We start from the raw sequence: 20,351 nt of genomic DNA, 5'->3' as shown, positions 1-20,351 counted from the left end.
AACAGGAAGAAACCTCCGCAGAACCAGGCTTAGGAGAGGGCAGCCATCTGCCGCGACCGGTTGGGTGAGATGAAACAAATCCAAAACTGTCCACAGAGCTACAGGGGGCACACTGGGATCGCAACAGCAGCCATAGAGGGAAACAGATTAGGATGTCTTCCCAGTACTGAAGGGTCGGCTTTTCTTATGTGTGCGTTTTTCTCTGAGAGGTAGGTCTCCACTTTAGTTTCTGTTGATGAGGCACTCACGGATACTTCTGGATAAGGGTCATTTGGAAGCAAGTGGTTGGCTGACTTGCGAAAACAGCTAGAAACAGATAAAAGGAAAACACAATTTAAAACAATAAAACGAGACATCACAAAGCGCAGCTCTTCAGTTAGCAAACTGGCAAGTAATGAAGTTCTAAAAATAATTGGGAAAACAAATCTAACTTTAGAACTAAATGACCCAAAACTATATTAAAAATAGTAAAAAAGAAATTGGCTTAATACTGGTGTCTTTGATGAGGTAAGTGCCATGCGAGGTAAAAACCACACGTGGCTGTAATTTGGTGGCCTGTATACAGTTCCAATCCAAGCATGTAGTTGGTTTAAATGGGTTTAATACTGGTGTCTTTTGATCACTTGACTGTATATATAAACCTGTTGAACAAAAGTGCATTTTAATTTCACTATACCTGCCATCCTTGTAGCCGGTCTCTACTAGCGTGGCACAGTTTCAAGATCAGTGTAGGGCTTCTCCACTGCCTTCACTGGACAGAACACATCTGAGGAGTTATGAATGAATGGAGGACTTAATGAATGGATGAGATTATAGTTTGTTCAAAGAATATCAATAAATGTTACAATGTAAAGTAAGAAAAAAAATACAATTACCTGTTATGGCAGGGATCCCATCAGGTGCAGTTGCAGTCTCTCTGATCATATTTCTGGTCAGCTCTTCAATGGATGAGAGCATCAGCAGTCTTCTCTATCAGTTCCCACTGGTGAGCTTCCTTGTTGGTGGTAGAGTGTGTTCAGAAAAACTCCCTTTTAACAGGAAGAAACCTCCGGCAGAACCAGCTTAGAGAGGTGCAGCCATCTGCCGTGAGCGGTTGGGTGAGATGTAAACAATCCAAAACTGTCCACAGAGCTACAGGGGGCACACTGGGATCGCAACAGCAGCCATAGAGGGAAACAGATTAGATGTTCTTCCCAGTACTGAAGTGGTCGGCTTTTCTTATGTGTGCGTTTTTCTCTGAGAGGTAGGTCTCCACTTAGTTTCTGTTGATGAGGCACTCACGGATACTTCTGGATAAGGTCATTTGAAGCAAGTGGTTGCTGACTTTGCGAAAACAGCTAGAAACAGATAAAAGGAAAACACAATTTAAAACAATAAAACAGAGACATCACAAAGCGCAGCTCTTCAGTTAGCGAAATGGCAAGTAATGAAGTTCTAAAAAATAATTGGAAAAACAAATCTAACTTTAGAACTAAATGACCCAAAACTATATTAAAAAGGTAGTAAAAAAAGGAAATTTGCTTAATACTGGTGTCTTTGGATGGGGTAAGTTGCTATGTGAGGTAAAAACCACACGTGCTGTAATTGGTGGCCTGTATACAGTTCCAATCCAAGCATGTAGTTGGTTTAAATGGGTTTAATACTGGTGTCTTTTGATCACTTGACTATATATATATATATATATATATATATATATATATATAAACCTGTTGAACCAAAAGGTGCATTTTAATTTCACTATACCTGCCCATCCTTGTAGCCGGTCTCTACTAGCGTGGCACAGTTTCAAGATCAGTGTAGGGCTTCTCCACTGCCTTCACTGGACAGAAACACATCTGAGAAGTTATGAATGAATGGATGACTTAATTAATGGATGAGATTGATATTGTTTTGAAACAAACTATAATATCAAATGTTACAATATAAAGTAAGAAACAAAAATACAATTACCTGTTATGGCAGGGATCCCATCAGGTGCAGTTGCAGTCTCTCTGTTCACGTTTCTGGTCAGCTCTTCAATGGATGAGAGCAGTCTTATCTATCAGCTCCCACTGGTGAGCTGTCCTTGTTGTGGTAGAGTGTGCTCAGTTGCAAAGACACTAAGATCACTTGGCAAGTCCATATCCCTCACAACCTTGCAGTCATTTTGTGTTAGTGAATACACAATAAATGGGGTTGTGATAACTGTGATATGTATTCAGAACACCTGATTGGAGGCAGGCGTTTGGCTGTGATATGTAAAGGTGATCAATCAATGTGTGTTTTTCGGTAGTTGCAGCAGTAATAAGTTGTGCATATCCTCTTGACTGAAACAGTTCTTGGATGGGTTTTTTCCTCTGCTCATAGGTCCTCATTGAAGTCTCCACAAACAATAATTGGTTGGCAATTCATCATTTCCAATGAGTCCAAAAGACATTGCATTTGTGGTAAAAACCTCACGTGGCTGTAATTTGGTGGCCTGTATACAGTTGCTATCAAAGCTGTGACTGGCGATTCAACCTTGATAACAACAAATTCAAGGTCAGTCACATTTTGCAGGTATTTCGAGACTCTGCTGTAAGAACTGTTTTGTAGTACATTGCAACTCCACCGCCATTTACCTTTGCCATGTCTGTATGGTTTGTGTAAGAGACGTGTCTGTTGCGTGTGGCCATGTTGTACTGTTCGAGCTGGAAGCGGGGAGAAACTGATGATCCAGACAAGTGAGTTTCTGTTATGCATAAAACATCAGCAAGGCTGAGTTCATGGTGGCATCTCATGTCCTCCATGTGAGTTGGGAGACCTTGTGCATTGTGATGGATAATTGTCAACGTGGGGACTGTGGGAACAACTGATTTTAAGAATTGCAACAGTGGTCTTGCATTCTCAATGATGCATGTCTCATATTTTGAGTGCATCTGTGATGCAGGATCAGCATAGATTTTCCTTTCATCAAAGTCTGTGATGTAGAGTCCTTTAAGTGAGGTTGTGCGGCTGAGTGCAACATAGGCCATTCCAGGTTCAAAACACGCTTCAAACATACTACTGCTGACTCCATTGTCATGCCTTGTACTTTGTGAGCTGTACATGCAAAGGCCAACTTCATTGGAAATTGCCTGCGAAGAACTCCTTTTTTACTTGTAGATTCTTCACATTTCTCAATATATACCAGGTTGTCTGAGGATCCTGTATTTTTCTGCGAAATTTTTGCCCAGAATTTTGATTGTCCAGCGTAAGTCCAATGAGATTCACAGTTTTTGGTCCATCCTGTGTGGTTGTCACAATGTTCGTGATTGTTCCAAATGTCCCATTAACAAGCCCATCTTCAAATCCAAATTCTAATAATCATAACACGCACTCCAGATGCAGCTTGTATGTTATCAGGTAAATCTCTTTTGTTGCCTTTCATCATATCTGCCAGCAGACCATCTCACCCGTTCGTGGTCTTTTCTGTAGTCTTCGGCCTGAATATTATGATATCAGAATGAAGAGCAGTTACAGTTGCTGAATTGTGTTTGTCCACCTCTTTGTTTGTAGCATAAATGTGTAATACATTAGATGGACAGTCTTTTATGTCATGGATAGCCTGTGTGAGCAAGGCTTTATCATTGGCTTCAAGAGAATCTGTTTTTGCTTTACTCTTATCCTGTTCAGAACTTCAGCAAAGAATGATCATCTTTCTGTCGCATGATTTCTGTCAGGTTGACCATGTGGAAATAGTCTTTCCAGAGATCAAGGACATTGTCCTCGTACACACAGAGTGGTTTGGCTTTTCCAAGGGTGGCAGCTGGTAAAGTCTCCTACTGCAAGGATAGACATCCCACCAAAAGGCTTCTTGTTTCCTTTGATCTGCTGAAGTCTCCAGTGGATGTAGGCAAAAGGTCTTTAGAACCATAGATATCTCATCAATGACCAGAATCTCTGCATTTGAAGTGAAGCTCTCACTTCATCCAGTGCATTCCCCAGTCCCTGATACGGCGGTTTAAAGATTTTGGCAGCTTTAGCAGAGAGTGCAGTGTTTTCCAGATATGTTAAAAGCTGCAGTGCCAGTAAATGCAGCCAGCAGGACTGCAGGGTAGGACATGTCTGCTTGGTCACGGAATCTGGGGAGTTGGTGCAAATCTTTGTTGCCTCCTCATATATGCACTTGATAACATGTGATTTTCCACAGCCAGCTCCTCCAGAGACAAAATAAAGAACTGCTCAGGACAGTGACCCCACACAAGTTTGAAACACCACTCACGCACTGCGTAGAATATGGATGCTTGGGTTTCATTCAGACTTTGGTACATTTTTCTGACAAAGTCTGGGCTCAGCTTTGGTGCTATGATTGCTGGCATGGCTCCACTGCTGCTACCACTGACTTGGTAGTCTGGAACAATGTCCATTTCATTTTCGTCAGTGTCATGTCTGGATTGTCGTTGGGCCACACACTCTAAACGATCTACTTCAACCTCAGGTGCAAAGGTGTTCCATGCATTGATAAGTGGGCCTTGTTGTTCAATCTGTTCCAATGCCCTTTCCATTGTTTTGCCATGGCTTTCATAACGCTTTTGTTAAAGGTAACAATTGGCCGTACTGCAAAACCATGTTTTCGTCCACTTTTGTAGAACTGTTCGGATGTGGGGTGTTCTGTGTTTTTAAGGTCATCATTTGATCGATGTGGAAATAAAGTTTTAGTAGTCTGCTATAAACTTCTCTGGTTGTTTCTTTCTGAGAAGCGAGGATATCTGATTATTGCAGGTTTCCCTCTTGTTCTCTTTGAATATAACCCATGTTATTCAAAAGAGGGATGGCATTTTTGACTCTGTTTGACGGCTGTAGAGAATCCTGTACTCTGAAGCAAATTCAGCCAAACACATTCTTTCAAACTCAGGCATTCTGGGTCTGTTTGCATATTTTCTGGCAATCCAGACATCCACACATTTTCATCATCTGGTGCCATGCTCTGCAACCTGCTCATCGGGAGACTCATTTCAGGGCATCATCATCAGTCTGTATGAACACCACACTGCGTGAACACTTTTTTAGTGGCAGGCTGCATGTCTTGCCACGGATTCTTGGGCACTGACTTCTCTGTGTTTAGCATATGCCTGCATTATCTGTTTCATTTCATCTCTTTCATTGACATTGGACTTTTTGACCTCCTGGATGACTCCATTAAGAATTGTGTCATCTCAATTCGGGTTTAGAGACATAAGACATCATGTACATCAGGCAGCTGTAGTCATCAATGACATATGGATGTCCATGTTGGCATTCCAGGCTCTCAGCAGATCTGCATTGTATGCATTCACCCAGCAGTCATTAGGTTCACGCTTTAAGAGGATGACATGGCCATTGCTTAAATTGAAGACACAATCCAAGTATTGTTCATAAGTTAATCTGCATTTGTGAAGCAGCTCAGACAAGTCCTCAACGAGGAATTTGGGTCACAGAGCAAATCTCTCAATGGCTGGAGTTTTTCTTTGGCCTCTTTCTGTTTTTTTGCGAGCGCCATTCGTCTGTTTTTTGCTTTTGTTTTCATTTGTGCCTTCTCCTTACTTGTGCTATGCTGCTTATCATTGTGATCATCGTCATCATCTGGGCTTGGGAAAGTGATCATTGTTTGGTCTACCGGTAGTTTGGGAACCCAAACCTACATGACACATTACCTTTTTTGCAGGATCTGGAGTGATTTCTGCTGTGGACTTGAACCTCAGACACAATTTTGTGAAGTTCAGGATCGCATTTTGGTCAGGCATCTTACATGTTATGTACTTGTCAATAAATTTGTACACGTGGTCTTCAAGGTCGCTTCCAAATTTAGGTGCATCTTTGACCCAAACCAGTAAATGGATATGAGGGCTACCTCTGGCCTGAAACTCCACTCGATAAAAGTAATCTTCTACTTCACCGATGGGCTGTGCTGGGACAGGATCAGTGTTGTCATTAGTGCATCGACTCTTTTTCAAACAATCGCATCACAGTCACAGGGTTGCTTCGGAGAATTTCACACTTTGTGTTCCAGTCAAGTTGTGAAAAATCCACTTGTTCACCTTGTTGAGTTTTTATGACCTCAACAACCTCAGGCCATCTCATTTCAGCAGCTGAAAATGTCAGGAAAAAAGTCGGCTTTCCTAACTGTCTGACCATAGCATGCAGATCTTTCAGTGCCTTCTCCCAATAGGCTGGAGTACTCTCAGAGGTTTCATGAAGCGTGTTGCATCTTTGTTATTTATCAGTCTCTCCACTTCGTCTTTATTTTGAAGCATTCTGTTACAATTCTACGTCCATCCTTGGTGATTGCCTTACCTTTGCGCAATTGGATGGACATGCTGTTTGTAGCCATGTGTGTTTCTGTTACAAACTGTGCAAAGAATAGGTAGCTTTGGTCAGTTGCAAACCGTGTATCTGCAGAGAACAGCCGTGTATTAAAATACATGCTTGGGGACAGTTTGACTTGTCTGGCTTCATCTAATGTGTTCTGTCCAGTTGGGAACTGCACAGGAAAGGCCATGGCTTCAAGTTTAGGAACAGAGAAGAAGCCAACAGGTCTATTTCCTTGGGCGGGTGCAATGCTAAATATTCCTTCACCATATGATAAAATGTCCTGTGCTATATCTGGTGGTTGCATACAGGTGTCTAGAACAAGACCAGGCCGAAGTTCTTCCTTTTCTTTCTCCGTATCTTGTAAGGGCTCTCCATTTGACTGTTCAGGCTCCAATAGTTCGTTTACATCATGACATGGCTCAAGTATTCCAGCTGTTGTATCCTCAGTGGTTCTTCTTTCTGGTACAATTTGGTTGTCGAAGTTTCTGGGCAGTGCATCTTGAATATCTGCATCAGCAGTGTCATGTTCCGTCTCGATTATCTGATTATTTGTGGGATCAGCAAAAGTAGCGTCATCATCAATAGATACATCTTTGTATTCTGAATGCATCTCTTTTAGCTTTGATAATCCTGCTAACACATTCTTCATGTTCACAGTGTAGAAGTGTTGGTATCCTTTGAATCTGATGTGTCTTTTCAGTTGTACCTGCAGGAGCTGGGCTTCATTGCTAGGTCTGGGAAGACAGTTTACTGTGGTTTCCACATCCGACGGTACACAAACAACAGCCCATGTACGGCTCTTTGCTGTCCTTTTGGTAATGCAATGATTTAGCAAACGGGAGAATTTTAGCAATCAGTTGTCGTTCTAGTACATTTAATTGACTCAGTTCAATTGGAATGGGTGCTAGTGCTAAATTGTTTGCCACTGCGATGGAAGGGATCTTTCCTCGTTGTAGGTGGCTGTCACAGTTGTAGCAAATCCACTCCTCCATTCTGTGTTTTGGGAAAGTACAATTAGCTGAGCATTCCCCATCACAAACATGGACAAATTTTCCTGTCAAGCAAGTGTCAACAATGTGACTATTTTTAACATACTTTGATCTTTTGCAGTGTTTAACTTGATTAGGAAACAGAGTTCTGTGGCACACTGTACAGACATGGGTGGGTCCTAACTTAATTGTTTCACGGAAAGCTAATGTGGCTGCTTGCATCACACTATTCACTACAAGCTGGGGCTGTGCTTCAGACTGTGGACCCTGCTGGAATTGTGTTACTAGTCGTCTGTATTTCTTCTTTATTCTCTGCGCACACAACTTTTTATAAATGGCGAAAGATGCAGTGGTAGCCATTTTGTGTCTCTGGTACTCTGCACAGCGCTGTATATGGTGCAGTCTGAATTGTGAGTCATTATGATACCTGGCATGAATTGATTTTTTTTGTTTGTGCCTGTAGTTTGGATCCGATGCATATTTTGTTCTTATGTATTTTTTCTGTCTGCTTTGAAAGTCAGCATCCGTGTTGTACCTTTGGACCAGATATTGTTCTGTCTGCTTTGAAAGTCAGCATCCGTGTTGTACCTTTGGACCAGATATTGCTTCTGTCTGCTTTGAAAGTCAGCATCCGTGTTGTACCTTTGGACCAGATATTGCTTCTGTCTGCTTTGAAAGTCAGCATCCGTGTTGTACCTTTGGACCAGATATTGCTTCTGTCTGCTTGAAAGTCAGCATCCGTGTTGTACCTTTGGACCAGATATTGCTTCTGTCTGCTTTGAAAGTCAGCATCCGTGTTGTACCTTCGGACCAGATATTGCTTCTGTCTGCTTTGAAAGTCAGCATCCGTGTTGTACCTTCGGACCAGATATTGCTTCTGTCTGCTTTGAAAGTCAGCATCCGTGTTGTACCTTCGGACCAGATATTGCTTCTGTCTGCTTTGAAAGTCAGCATCCGTGTTGTACCTTCGGACCAGATATTGCTTCTGTCTGCTTTGAAAGTCAGCATCCGTGTTGTATCTTCGGAACACATATTGTTTCTGTCTGGTTCGAAAGCTGGCATCTGTGGTATATCTTCTGATAATGTAGTCTCTCTTTTTTTGTTGAAAATGAGGATCATTTTGGTATCTCTTCACTTTGTGGGCTTTTATCTTCTCTTGAATATGAGGATTTGCATAATAACCTTTGGCTGACAACAGTTTTTGTTTACGGCGATGACAGTTTTGAGCATATTGAGTTTTCACAGCCTGTAATTTTTTCATTCGAATTCAGGAAAGCAGGCATATCGTTGCTTTTCGTGTCTTTTTTTGTTTATCTTCTTTGCCAAGTCTTCAGATGAAGATTTTTCTTTAGCTTTTAGATGCTGCTTGTGACTTTGAGCTTGACGAATAGCTTTCCCACGCCGTCGTTTATTTAATCTGCATACATTTCTTGCTTTTTGGGGGGTTTATCTAGGACTTTATCTCTTTCATTATTGAGTTCGAGATTTTCTTGTTGTTCTGTTTGGATGTTGCTTGTTGGATCAACAGATGTTTCAAGTTGATGTTCACAAATTTGATTTGAAGCCATTTTGTCTTGTTGTGGGTTTAAAGCACTTTCTAACATTGTCATGTAGGTTTGGGCTGATTCTGGTTGAGGCACTTGCACAGTGGGATTTGTGATTTGTGGTTCATCATTTTGTGGTGATGTAGCTGTTGCTCCTGGTGTTGCTTGAGTTGACTGTGCAGGCTGTTCGTTGTGAGTGCTGACTCTTTTGAAAGAAACAGGCACAAACTCATATCTTGCATACCTGCCTTGATTTTGGAAAAGGTTATGCAGGTGGGTGATCAGGTCATTCACATGAGTGAAAGTGAGCATGACTGCTGTTCCATTTGGCTGGGGTAAACCTGCTGCACTTCTTGAATGTGAATCAAATAATCCATACCTCCCAGATTTGTCACGGAAAACTGCAATGCACTGAGGCGAAACCATGAGCAAAGCATAGTTCACATCTGTTGACAGACATACAAGGCGACTAGCAAGAGGCAACCACCATCCTTTTCTTTGATAAGTTTTGTCCTCTGCTTTCAGGTATCCGTACCTTATGTTGTCCATTTTCACACTGTAGACATTTATGTCAGCATGAACTTCTTTGGGCAGGTCCTCCATGGTCAGATGATTTTGTGTATAACGCCTCTCCTGCTGAAGATTTGTTTTAATCCAACAGTAGAGTGCATCTCCCTGTTCAAGCACCTTATCAAGTCGGGCTGTGTTGAACTGGTGTTCCTCATTAAGGTAGGCCAGGAATGTGAGGGCATTACATGTGCACTGATGATTTCGAGAGAATTCTGTGTACCTTTCATCACTTTGACAATGAGTTGCACTGACACACCAGAAGTGCTGAACTGCGTTTCTCTGTAGCTCCTCTGTCAGTAGTTGTTCATTTGTGTTGTGGAAAGGCTGATCAAGGAATGGTAAAGGTGACACATGTTATTGTTTAGTATTTAATGATATGCATTTCACGGTTGAGTAAAATATATGTAACTCTTGGTACAATGATGTAAGACATTTTTAAGTGGCAATAGTTGTATAAATTTAGATTTTCTTGTAAAGTAAAAAAATTTTTTTTAACTATGGTAAAATAATGAAACAACGTTCAAGCCAAATTATATCACTCCTCAATCATATTACAGCATAATCTAAAGATACACAGCATCAGATAAGCCAGAAAGACAGTGACAGGAACAGTGAGAGAGAGCAGAGGTGGGAAGTAAAATGACAAATATTTTAGATATCTGTAATTGCTTTAGAGTAGGGCTGCCACAAACGATTATTTTGATAGTCGACTAGTCACCGATTAGTTTTGCGATTAGTCGACTAATCAGATCATGCATCCGTTGGACGTAAAACTACAGCTTATTGCACCAGCATGCATCTGCTCTTATATAACTATCATTAGCTTACAGCTTAAAGTGTTTAAGGTATATGCTAACTAAAAATAAAGAGAAGATGATAGTTTATTAAATTTTAATGATATTTGCAGATTGTTCCGGTGGAGTTTAATAAACTCAGCCGTCTGCTCCTTGCTATCTAAAATATAACAGGACACTGGAGTATATTCTCGAGCATCTCACACTTCTGATAATCAGTTGTCTGCTTGACGTTTATTTAGCTGCTGTGTAAAAACTATAACTTTAATCTCAGCCAAACCGATTGTCTACTCGGGAACAAATAAAATACTAAAAAAGCCAAACAATATCATTTGTAAGTTATCTAAGTGACTCATATATTTTTAACCTGAGTAACGAAAGACGGCGGTGGGTTTGAAAACGATTTGCCGGGAGTCCGGTGTTCTCACGGGCTCTAGTTAGCCTTGCCCCCGGCTCGCTATCGAGCTAGTGGTTAACAGACGTCTCTGAAAACGTCGGAGCGCTTTTGAAAATATGTGGTGTCTTGATAAACTGAGCAGATATTTGAGGTTTACACAGCTACATTCTCGCCTGAAAATATGTTAAACATTTATTTTGTGACCCAGAAAGAATAATAACAGTAATATTAAAACTAACTAGCTGCTGCCATTGTTGGAAACTAAGCTGGGCTGTGCTATGAATTCTGGGACAGAGCTACTTCTTCTTCGGGGTTTAACGGCAGCTGGCATCCTTGTACATGCAGTGCTGCCATCTTCTGTTTCAGTCCGTTATTACACTCTTAAATCCTACTACTTATTCCTGCGTCTTTTGTGATCTTACAAAGCTTCAAACGACGCGTCGACTATTAAATCAGTCGTCGACGATTTTGATAGTCGACGTAATCGTGACTAGTCGACTAATCGTGGCAGCCCTACTTTAGAGCTGTTTTTTTAATGACCTTTTACAAAGGTCATACCTGTACCTTCTGCTCCTCATATTTTTAAAGCAGTTAATTTCTTTCAGTATAACACATTATTTTAGGTTGATGCGGGTCTTCAAACATCAACTAAATTGCAGCCTAAATACAAATATATGAAAGGAAATCCTGTTTACGTATTATTCGTAAGAGGATTTCAGATGCTCTTAAATTAGATGTAATTCAATCACTGATTTCAGATTAAACCAGATGGTTCTGTACATGTGCCATAAAAACACGTTTCATAGTTGTGTTACGTTTTGTAAAGAAATGACACAAAATTCAGTTACAGGTTAAATGTGATTGAAACAGAACACACTGACATTCATCTTGAGAAAAGATCAGTGTCACAAAATGTTTGTATTTATTTGCACTGCTTTTCACTGTGGATGTCAATTTATCTGAAGCTTTAAGTATAAAATGGTATAAATGTTTTTTCAGAACAATAGATATAGAAACAGCTAAACAGACAGCTGTTGAGATGTCTGCATTTTAGGAGTCTGATGAAAGAAATTGACAAATGTACATGTGTAGTCTAACATTTTAGTATATTTAGTACGAGTTAGCAAGCACACTTAAGGTGAAAGACTAAATATCAACCCCGGTGATTATACATAGGGTTAGGGTTACCTTTTTAGGTGGAGAATTTGATGCCGTGTGGAAATCATCGGTTGCCCAGACTCGTTTTGCTGGTAGACGAGTGTCTGAAATCTGATAATACAGTTAATCAAAATTAGAAAACCTACTAACAGATTTGAAATAGAGTGTAACACTGGATACTTTAAAGAAAACATGAAACAGTAGCGGTTACTAAACTTACAAAGCGATAAAAAAAAATTCCAGCTGTTTGCATAACTACTAAGAAATTTGAAAGTGAGTGTAACTTTAAAAACTTTAAACAAAACTAACAGAAGCGAGACAACAAAATTCTTACTGTTTACATAAGGCAAACATGTAACCATATGTCTTTAACATTTAATGGTAATGTAACTGTCCACTATAAATCCTTAATGGAGGAATACTGTTTTAAATTTACCTTGCTGCCTGGAGGACATAAGGAGGTGGGTCTATTCTCCGTTTCCAAGGACAAGCTGGCTGGTGCTGTCTGCTAACCCAGGCAAAAAAGAATATAATGTTAAGACATTAAGTGACCTGACACTTTAATTTCACTTTACAATGCAATGCATGGCATGAACTGTTATGCCAGTTGGGTAACATTACAAGATAGAAATGGTCAACTGTATGGGTAAGTGTTATAAGAAATATATTGTATGTGCTCACTACCACATCAGAATTACCTGTTCAGAGCTATGAAAAAAACAAACAAACAAAAAAAACAAAAAACACCCTTTGTCATATTTTCCTTTGTTTTGGATAGAAATTAGACAAAATTGAGTTAGCAAACATGCTTTAAGTGAAAGACTACATATTAACTGTGGTTATAGACACCAAAGATCAGATATATACACACAGGTTATACACATGGGTGGTAGGGCTGCTCAATGAATCTACTTTTAATCAAAATTACGATCTGGGCTTTCAACGATCATTGAAAAGGAGTCGAGAGAATGAGTCGATTATTAGCACCTCCCTGGTGCTTTTTCTCGCGCTGCTCCATGTGGCAAATCGAGCACACCTCTCTGCGTTTCGAACACGCATCACAACAATTAAGAGGAGCTAACAGAGGGAAGCTTGGAAAGCTAAGCAGAAGTTATTTGGAGAGGAGAGTGACTGCCGTTGGTTGAAAAGAGATTTAAAAAAAAAAAAAAAAAAACTTTCAGTGGTGTGGAAACATTATGGGTTCGCGAAGTCAGACGTGGATCAAGTAGACATAGTGTGTAAAGTTTGCTACAATGTCGTACCTGCACCACGGAGCAACACTGTAAAGTTCACTAAACATACATGTTTACATTTTCATTTATTTTTATATTGTAAACATTTACACTGTTATCAGTATTTGCACACTATTTTATGACAATCTTTAAAGCCATTATTCAATACATTGTTATTGTTAAATAAATATTGTCAAATACTGGAGATCTAGATTTCAGTGAAAATAATCGTGATTATTATTTTTGCCATAATCGAGCAGCCCTATGGGTGGGCATACCTTGTAATTTCTTAATAAAGGAATATTTTTTGATATTTACCTTGGGACCTGGGGAACATAAGGAGGTGGGTCTATCCTGTGTTTCCAAAGATAACCTGGCTGGTGCCGTCTGCTAACCCAGGAAAAAGGGTATAGAAGACATTAAGTGACCTGACACATTCATTTCATTTAAATGTTCTGCATACCATGCACTGTTATGCCACGTGTGTGACATTATAACAAAAAAATCCTAAACTGTATGGGTAAGTGTTCTTAATTGTCTCAAATGTGTTTCGAAAACTGTTCGACTGTCCGTGATCACTACCATATCCTCATTACCTGGTCAGATGGAAAACGACTGACTGCCTCATCTTGGTTGTGGCCAGTGAGCATTGGGACAGCAGGATCGACCAAGTCAAGTGGTTTCCAGCGCTTCTTTTGTGCCTGGGATCTTTTATTTTTTCTCGGCATCTGGTAGAATGTCAGCATAAAAACAGAATATTAATTATTGGCATTTCAAGCAATTTGTTATTTTAACCCTCTGATACATTGATAGACAAGATGACTACAAGAACAAAAAAAAAATAAATAAATAAAAAAAAAATCTCTTTTCTTTAAATAGACATATTGATAGTGTCACTACCCGGTCTTAAGGCTTTGTTAAGTAAAGTTCCATAACAGTTTGTATATTGTAATTGGGAAAGTGATTACCTTGAAAGTTGGGAGGCAGATTTGTTGACCACGACAGTTAGTCCATTTTGGTGTACAGTAATTGGGAAAGTAATTACCTTGCAAAGCTGGGAGGCAGTGTTGTTGCTGAGACGCTGGTCGAATGCCAGCAGCAAGCAAACCCGGATGTTCACAGCTCAGTTACCACCTCAAACTTTTCAAACAAATCTTACAAGAACAAAGTGATTGGCTTGCAAACATAGGAGACAGTCTTGTTGCCCACAACAGTTTTGTTATAGAGTAATTGGAAAATTGGGTACCTTGCAAGGCTGACAGGCAGTCTCGTTGCTGGGAGGCGGTCTTGTTGCTGAGGCTCTGGCAGAATGCCAGCTCCTGCTTTAACACCTTAAACTTTGCAAACAAATCTCACAGAACAATTAGCAAACTGATTGGCTTGTAACGCTGAAATGTAGCCTTGTACTGTCTGGTTTAGATTTCCTACTGAGAGACAAAGAGGAACTTTACTGTTTGGAAGAGAGTAAAAACACTGTACCATCTAATCTTAAAAGTTTTAATTACAAACAACAGCTCTATTTTCTAGATATCACCTGAACACACACAGAAAATATAAGGGGGACACTTACCTTGGCTGAAGCAAGAGTTGAGGTATTAAAGACTGCTGTAGTTAACGCCTTATGAAGACAGAAAAAGAGGTGTGAAACGCGGGTACAACGAAGCTATTGATTCGGACGCGACAGTAGCCTGTTAAAAGTTTTAATTACAAACGATACCGCTGGAATACAGTCGAAAGCTGTGTCCCAAAACGTCGGCTGCATCCTCCAGAGGCCGCGTTTGAAGGCCAATTACGTCACAGCCAGGCGACAAAGGCTGTCGAAGGACCGGCCCCACGTAGACCGCGAAGGCCGGGTCCTCCGAAGGATGCAGCCGACCATATCAGCGTCAAAACATAGAAAATTCCTTTCAAAGTCAATTTCAAACTAGGACCAAAGAGGCTTAGCTATGCTCAATATCCGCTAGCTAGCTTTAGCACAGTGCCGAAATCCAGACAAAGAGCTAACCCAGAAACACACGAAAAAATCTCTTTCAAACCTACATTTCAAAGCAGAGGGACGCAGATACGCTTAAATTAGCCGATCAGCGTCTAACCACAGTCATTTTGTACATATTAGCGTCCAAACATAGAAAATTCCTTTCAAAGTCAATGTCAAACGAGGGCCAAAGAGGCTTAGCTATGCTCAATATCCGCTAGCTAGCTTTAGCACAGTGCCGAAATCCAGACAAAGAGCTCACCCAGAAACACACACAAAAAAAATCTATCAAACCTACATTTCAAAGCAGAGGGACGCAGATACGCTTAAATTAGCCGATCAGCGTCTAACCACAGTCATTTTGTACATATTAGCGTCCAAACATAGAAAATTCCTTTCAAAGTCAATGTCAAACGAGGGCCAAAGAGGCTTAGCTATGCTCAATATCCGCTAGCTAGCTTTAGCACAGTGCCGAAATCCAGTCAAAGAGCTCACCCAGAAACACACGAAAAAATCTCTTTCAAACCTACATTTCAAACCAGAGGGAGAGAGATACACTTACCTTGTAAAAGCTTACGGGTGTCTTAGTAAACACTTCAGAAAATCCCTGTAAGTTCAATTCCAAAGCGGAGGAGGGGGGGAAAGACGCGTTACCACCGAAGAGATAGCGACGCTGTCTCAGAAAAGCACGTTTACGGTCAATTTCAAAGCGGAGGAGGAGCGAAGAGACGCGCCGTTGATAGTGTCGTCATTGCTTAGTGTCGTCATTGCTACCCAAATAAGGGTAGACAGGCCGTACCACTCCGGACATACCACTAGAGAGAGCCAACACACCACAAATGAAGTCTGAAATTTATTTCAGTGGGACCAAAAGATGGAGCCAACACACCACAAATGAAGTCTGTTTCTTTGGCGCCAAAAGAAGAATCTTTCTAAATTTGCACTAAAATATTAATATTTAAAAAACTATAAAAGTCATGAACACCAAAAGTGTATACCATACTAGTCCAGCTCCAGCCGCACAAAATGATCTAACATATGTAACCCTATTGTCAAAACTGTTTGGCAGAGGAGCGCGGGAAAATTTTCACTAAAATATTAATATTTAAAAAACTATAATAGTCATAAACACCAAAAGTCATAGCACACCATTCCTGATCCAGCCGCACAAAATGAGGTAACATATATGAAGCTTGTCTGAAAACTGCGGGGCGAGATTCGCTGCAAAATTTCAGGCGGAAACTGGAGAATAATAATAATAACTAGAAAGCGAAAATTTCAGAAGAAATTTTATGTGTGCCTATGCCGCTGCTAATCACTGTAGTTTGCCATTCATACGGCTACAGAGAGCAAAATTCAGAAGAGCAGCCATTGTCCACCATGAACTATGGTAAAAACAAACACCGCTCACGCTTCACAGATGACAGCTTACAGTTTTGTGTAAAGATGAAGTTACTTCGTACAGCGCCGATTTGCAGACGCTGTGCACACAGGTTCATTAGCAGAAGTCCCATTGTACCACGGCAGACCCGACAATGTTTGCATGAACACACTTTGAAGCATTACATTATAGACCACTTTTCACACATGCATTCACTTTTTGTTTTTTGTTTTTTGTTATTTTTACACAGTGTTCTGAATTATGAACAGTGGTCTACAGCCAATCCTGTGTATTATTATACAAACTTTGGTTGTGAGATTCAGATAACTATTTAATAAAAGCTAAATATTTTATATGAGAGTAAGAAAGAAAAGTATATCTTTGTGTCCACCTTTCTCTGTTAATGCCCTAGCTCCCCCCCCCCCCCCTAAAAGCTTTGCTAGATCCGCCCCTGCACAGTTACCAGCTGTCAGCTACACAAAGAAGGAGCTTGGTCTTTGTCTCTCAGAAACAACTCATAACTTCCCTTCAACTCATTCATGTCACCTAAAGTGTAAACCTGTTTCTCCATCACCAGTTCAGCTCTGATGATTCAGTAAGGACATCTCCTGATTTCATCTTCATGCTCCAGCAAACATCAGCTGATACTAGAAATTAAAATCAAAAGAATTCTAACAACAGCTGATCAAGCTTAAACGTGCTGCTGTTGTTTAGCGCGATAAATAAGAGCGAACAGCCGATCATTGATCAGTTTCATGATTGACGTTTCAACACTCGATAGAATGACAGGGGAGGCTTCGTAACGACAGAACAAATCATAATGTTTTCTCTGAATGTGGGACGATTCCGTTTGTACTGCATGGCAACTCTATGAACTAACCCTAATGAATAAAATAAAGTCCAACGTCAGTAACTTAGTGCGCACACAGCTGTATATAAACTCCCGTGGCATTACGATTGTAAAAGGTCAACGAAAATAAATTACACCTAAACTCGGTTTATATCTGACCCAAATAGAGTGCAGTTCATAACTTGTTACCTGAAATTCAGTTCACCTCACGCTCCTGCCTTCGGTTTCCACCATCAACGGCCCATATAAACATGAAAAATAAGTCCAGCTAAAACACATACTGTCGGCGAGCGACCGGGTGCTGACACGACTTTCACCCGGCTCAATATAAGCCAAGCCTGGGTGCTTTTTCACGAAGGGTCGCTATCGGCGCGAGCTAACTATGCTACCGGCGCTAGCTAGCTAGCCAGCTATCAGCAACACATAAGAGAACTGCTGCTAAATAAACTACACCTAAACTCGGTTTATATCTGACCCAAATAGAGTGCGCGACCGGGTGCTGACACGACTTTCACCCGGCTCAATATAAGCCAAGCCTGGGTGCTTTTTCACGAAGGGTCGCTATCGGCGCGAGCTAACTATGCTACCGGCGCTAGCTAGCCAGCCAGCTATCAGCAACACATAAGAGAACTGCTGCTAAATAAACTACACCTAAACTCGGTTTATATCTGACCCAAATAGAGTGCGCGACCGGGTGCTGACACGACTTTCACCCGGCTCAATATAAGCCAAGCCTGGGTGCTTTTTCACGAAGGGTCGCTAGCAGCCCGAGCTAACTATGCTACCGGCGCTAGCTAGCTAGCCAGCTATCAGCAACACGTAAGAGAACTGCTGCTAAATAAACTACACCTAAACTCGGTTTATATCTGAACCAAATAGACTGCAGGTCATAACTTCTTACCTGAAATTCAGTTCACCTCACGCTCCTGCCTTCGCTTTCCCTGATCCACGATTGACCTCCGCGTTAGCAAACACCGGTCGATCTGCGGTCATGGCATGTCCTTTCTGTCATACACCGGTGGATAGCTGCCCACTGTTGTAGCTCCGCATTATAGCACCACCAAACAACTCAGTTATTTTTTCCACATCCAGCTGTAACTCCGATTCTGTGCGAGCATTTGCGAGAGACCGGGGAGGTGAAAGGAGAGAGAGAGTCCCCTCGCTGTCCATTTGCAGCCAAGTGCGGCAGCTAGGTAGCCGGCTAGCTGTCAGGCAGGACCGAGGTCGTCAGAGCATTGTCGCTAATATGGGATGTCTTGATAAAACAAGCAGATATTTGAAGTTTACACACCTACATTCTCGCCTGAAAATATCTTAAAAGTTTATTTTGTGACCTAGAAACACTAATAAAAGACATATAAAACGAAGTGGTGGCCGCCATTGTTCAACTTGGCAGAGGTGTGCTATGAATTGTGGGATATTGAGTTTTTCACCAAGCATTACCGTAACTTTTGAATGATTTGCACAACCTTAAAAATTCCAATGGCTCCTGAAAGCAGCGACGCTGTGCGCACCGTTGAAATTGTCATCATTACGGTAATCCAAATAAGGGTAGACAGGCTGTACCACTCCCGGCATACCACTAGAGAGCGCCAACACACCACAAATGAAGTGTGTTTATTTGGCGCCAAAAGATGAGTTGGCCTAAATTTGCACTAAAATATTAATATTTAAAAAACTATAAAAGTCATGAACACCAAAAGTCATGACATTATAGTCCAGCTCCAGCCGCACAAAATGATCTAACATATGTAACCCTAATGTCAAAACTGTTCGGCAGAGGAGCGCGGGAAAATTTTCACTAAAATATTAATATTTCAAAAACTATAAAATTCATAAACACCAAAAGTCATAGCACACCATTCCAGATCCGGCGGCACAAAATGAGGTAACATATATGAAGCTTGTCTGAAAACTGCGGGGTGAGTTTCGCTGCAAAATTTCAGGCGGAAACTGGAGAATAATAATAATAATAATAATAATAATAATAAATCCGAGGAATAGTAATATGTGTGCCTCCTGGCATAGGCACACATAATAACTAGAAAGGGAAAATTTCAGAAGAAATTTTATGTGTGCCTATGCCGCTGGTAATCAGTGTAGTTTGCCATTCATACAGCTACAGAGAGCAAAACTCAGCAGAGCAGCCATTCTCCACCATGAATTATGATAAAAACAAACACCGCTCGCGCCTCACAGATGACAGCTTACAGTTTGGGTAAAGATGAAGTGACTTTGTACAGCCCCGATTTGCAGATGCTGTGCACACAGGTTCATGAGCAGAAGTCCCATTGTACCACGGCAGACCCAACAATGTTTGCATGAACACGCTTTGAAGCATTATGTTATGGACCACTTTTCACACATGGTTGGTGTACCCACACAGGCAGCTGTAGCTTTTCAACTCATAGCCCAACACACACCCAAAAAACAGCCAAGAGAGCACAGACTTTACACCCGTGGGTCCACCTCCCCTGCAGCGGCACTGCAGACCACGCCCCGACACACACATCAAACACATAAAATAAATATATATGCACTTTTGCATTCACTTTTTGTTTTTTGTTATTTTTACACAGTGTTCTGAATGATGAACAATGGTCTACAGCCAACCTTGTGTATTATTATACAAACTTTGGTTGTAAGATTCGGATAAGCATTTAATAAAAGCTAAATATTTTATATGAGAGTAAGAAAGAAAAGTATATCTTTATGTCCACCTTTCTCTGTTAATGCCCTACCTGGCCCCCTGGCAAAAGCTTTGCTAGATCCGCCCCTGCACAGTTACCAGCTGTCAGCTACACAAAAAAGGAGCTTGGTGTTTACAGGGAGTGCAGAATTATTAGGCAAATGAGTATTTTGTCCACATCATCCTCTTCATGCATGTTGTCTTACTCCAAGCTGTATAGGCTCGAAAGCCTACTACCAATTAAGCATATTAGGTGATGTGCATCTCTGTAATGAGAAGGGGTGTGGTCTAATGACATCAACACCCTATATCAGGTGTGCATAATTATTAGGCAACTTCCTTTCCTTTGGCAAAATGGGTCAAAAGAAGGACTTGACAGGCTCAGAAAAGTCAAAAATAGTGAGATATCTTGCAGAGGGATGCAGCAGTCTTAAAATTGCAAAGCTTCTGAAGCGTGATCATCAAACAATCAAGCGTTTCA

At 40.9% G+C, this 20,351-nt stretch overlaps 2 protein-coding genes and 1 long non-coding RNA gene across 9 annotated transcripts in view; 1 reads left to right on the top strand and 2 right to left on the bottom strand.

Moving 5' to 3' along the window:
- mafgb (v-maf avian musculoaponeurotic fibrosarcoma oncogene homolog Gb) overlaps positions 1 to 20,351 on the top strand; it is a 73,699-nt gene that overhangs the window by 41,832 nt on the left and 11,516 nt on the right. The window lies entirely within an intron of this gene.
- On the bottom strand, positions 1,306 to 2,017 carry LOC109202584 (uncharacterized). The gene is made up of 3 exons (XR_002062522.2): positions 1,951 to 2,017; positions 1,744 to 1,819; positions 1,306 to 1,337 (listed from the first exon to the last, which is right to left on the bottom strand). It is a non-coding gene; the product is annotated as an uncharacterized LOC109202584 (long non-coding RNA).
- Positions 8,274 to 18,113, bottom strand: LOC109202394 (uncharacterized). Of its 5 annotated transcripts, none has more exons than XM_025907982.1 (6): positions 18,083 to 18,113; positions 13,572 to 14,593; positions 13,294 to 13,365; positions 12,180 to 12,251; positions 11,774 to 11,854; positions 8,274 to 9,718 (listed from the first exon to the last, which is right to left on the bottom strand). In XM_025907982.1, exons 2-6 carry the CDS (start codon positions 13,719 to 13,721, stop codon positions 8,693 to 8,695), a joined length of 1,401 nt encoding a protein of 466 aa, XP_025763767.1. In that variant the 5' UTR covers positions 13,722 to 14,593; positions 18,083 to 18,113; the 3' UTR covers positions 8,274 to 8,692. The 5 variants fall into 5 exon arrangements, with proteins under 5 accessions (XP_025763767.1, XP_019215188.1, XP_025763766.1 ...); XM_019359643.2 differs by lacking the exon at positions 18,083 to 18,113 and adding an exon at positions 15,513 to 15,817 and having other exon boundaries at positions 12,180 to 12,248; positions 13,294 to 13,362; XM_025907981.1 differs by lacking the exon at positions 18,083 to 18,113 and adding an exon at positions 15,513 to 15,816.

The sequence above is a fragment of the Oreochromis niloticus genome, linkage group LG6 (genome assembly GCF_001858045.2).
Source record: "Oreochromis niloticus isolate F11D_XX linkage group LG6, O_niloticus_UMD_NMBU, whole genome shotgun sequence".
Classification (NCBI taxonomy): Eukaryota; Metazoa; Chordata; class Actinopteri; order Cichliformes; family Cichlidae; genus Oreochromis; species Oreochromis niloticus.
The sequence above is the reverse complement of the archived record's forward strand: the minus strand, read 5'-3'. Positions and strand labels throughout refer to the sequence as shown.

Coding starts and splice junctions, on each gene's coding strand:
- LOC109202394 (XM_025907982.1), bottom strand. CDS start 13,721: ATGCTGACATTCTACCAGATGCCGAGAAAAAATAAAAGATCCCAGGCA. Junction 13,366..13,571: donor GTCGTTTTCCATCTGACCAG/GTAATGAGGATA, acceptor TTCCTGGGTTAG/CAGACGGCACCAGCCAGGTT. Junction 11,855..12,179: donor TATGTCCTCCAGGCAGCAAG/GTAAATTTAAAA, acceptor CTGTATTATCAG/ATTTCAGACACTCGTCTACC.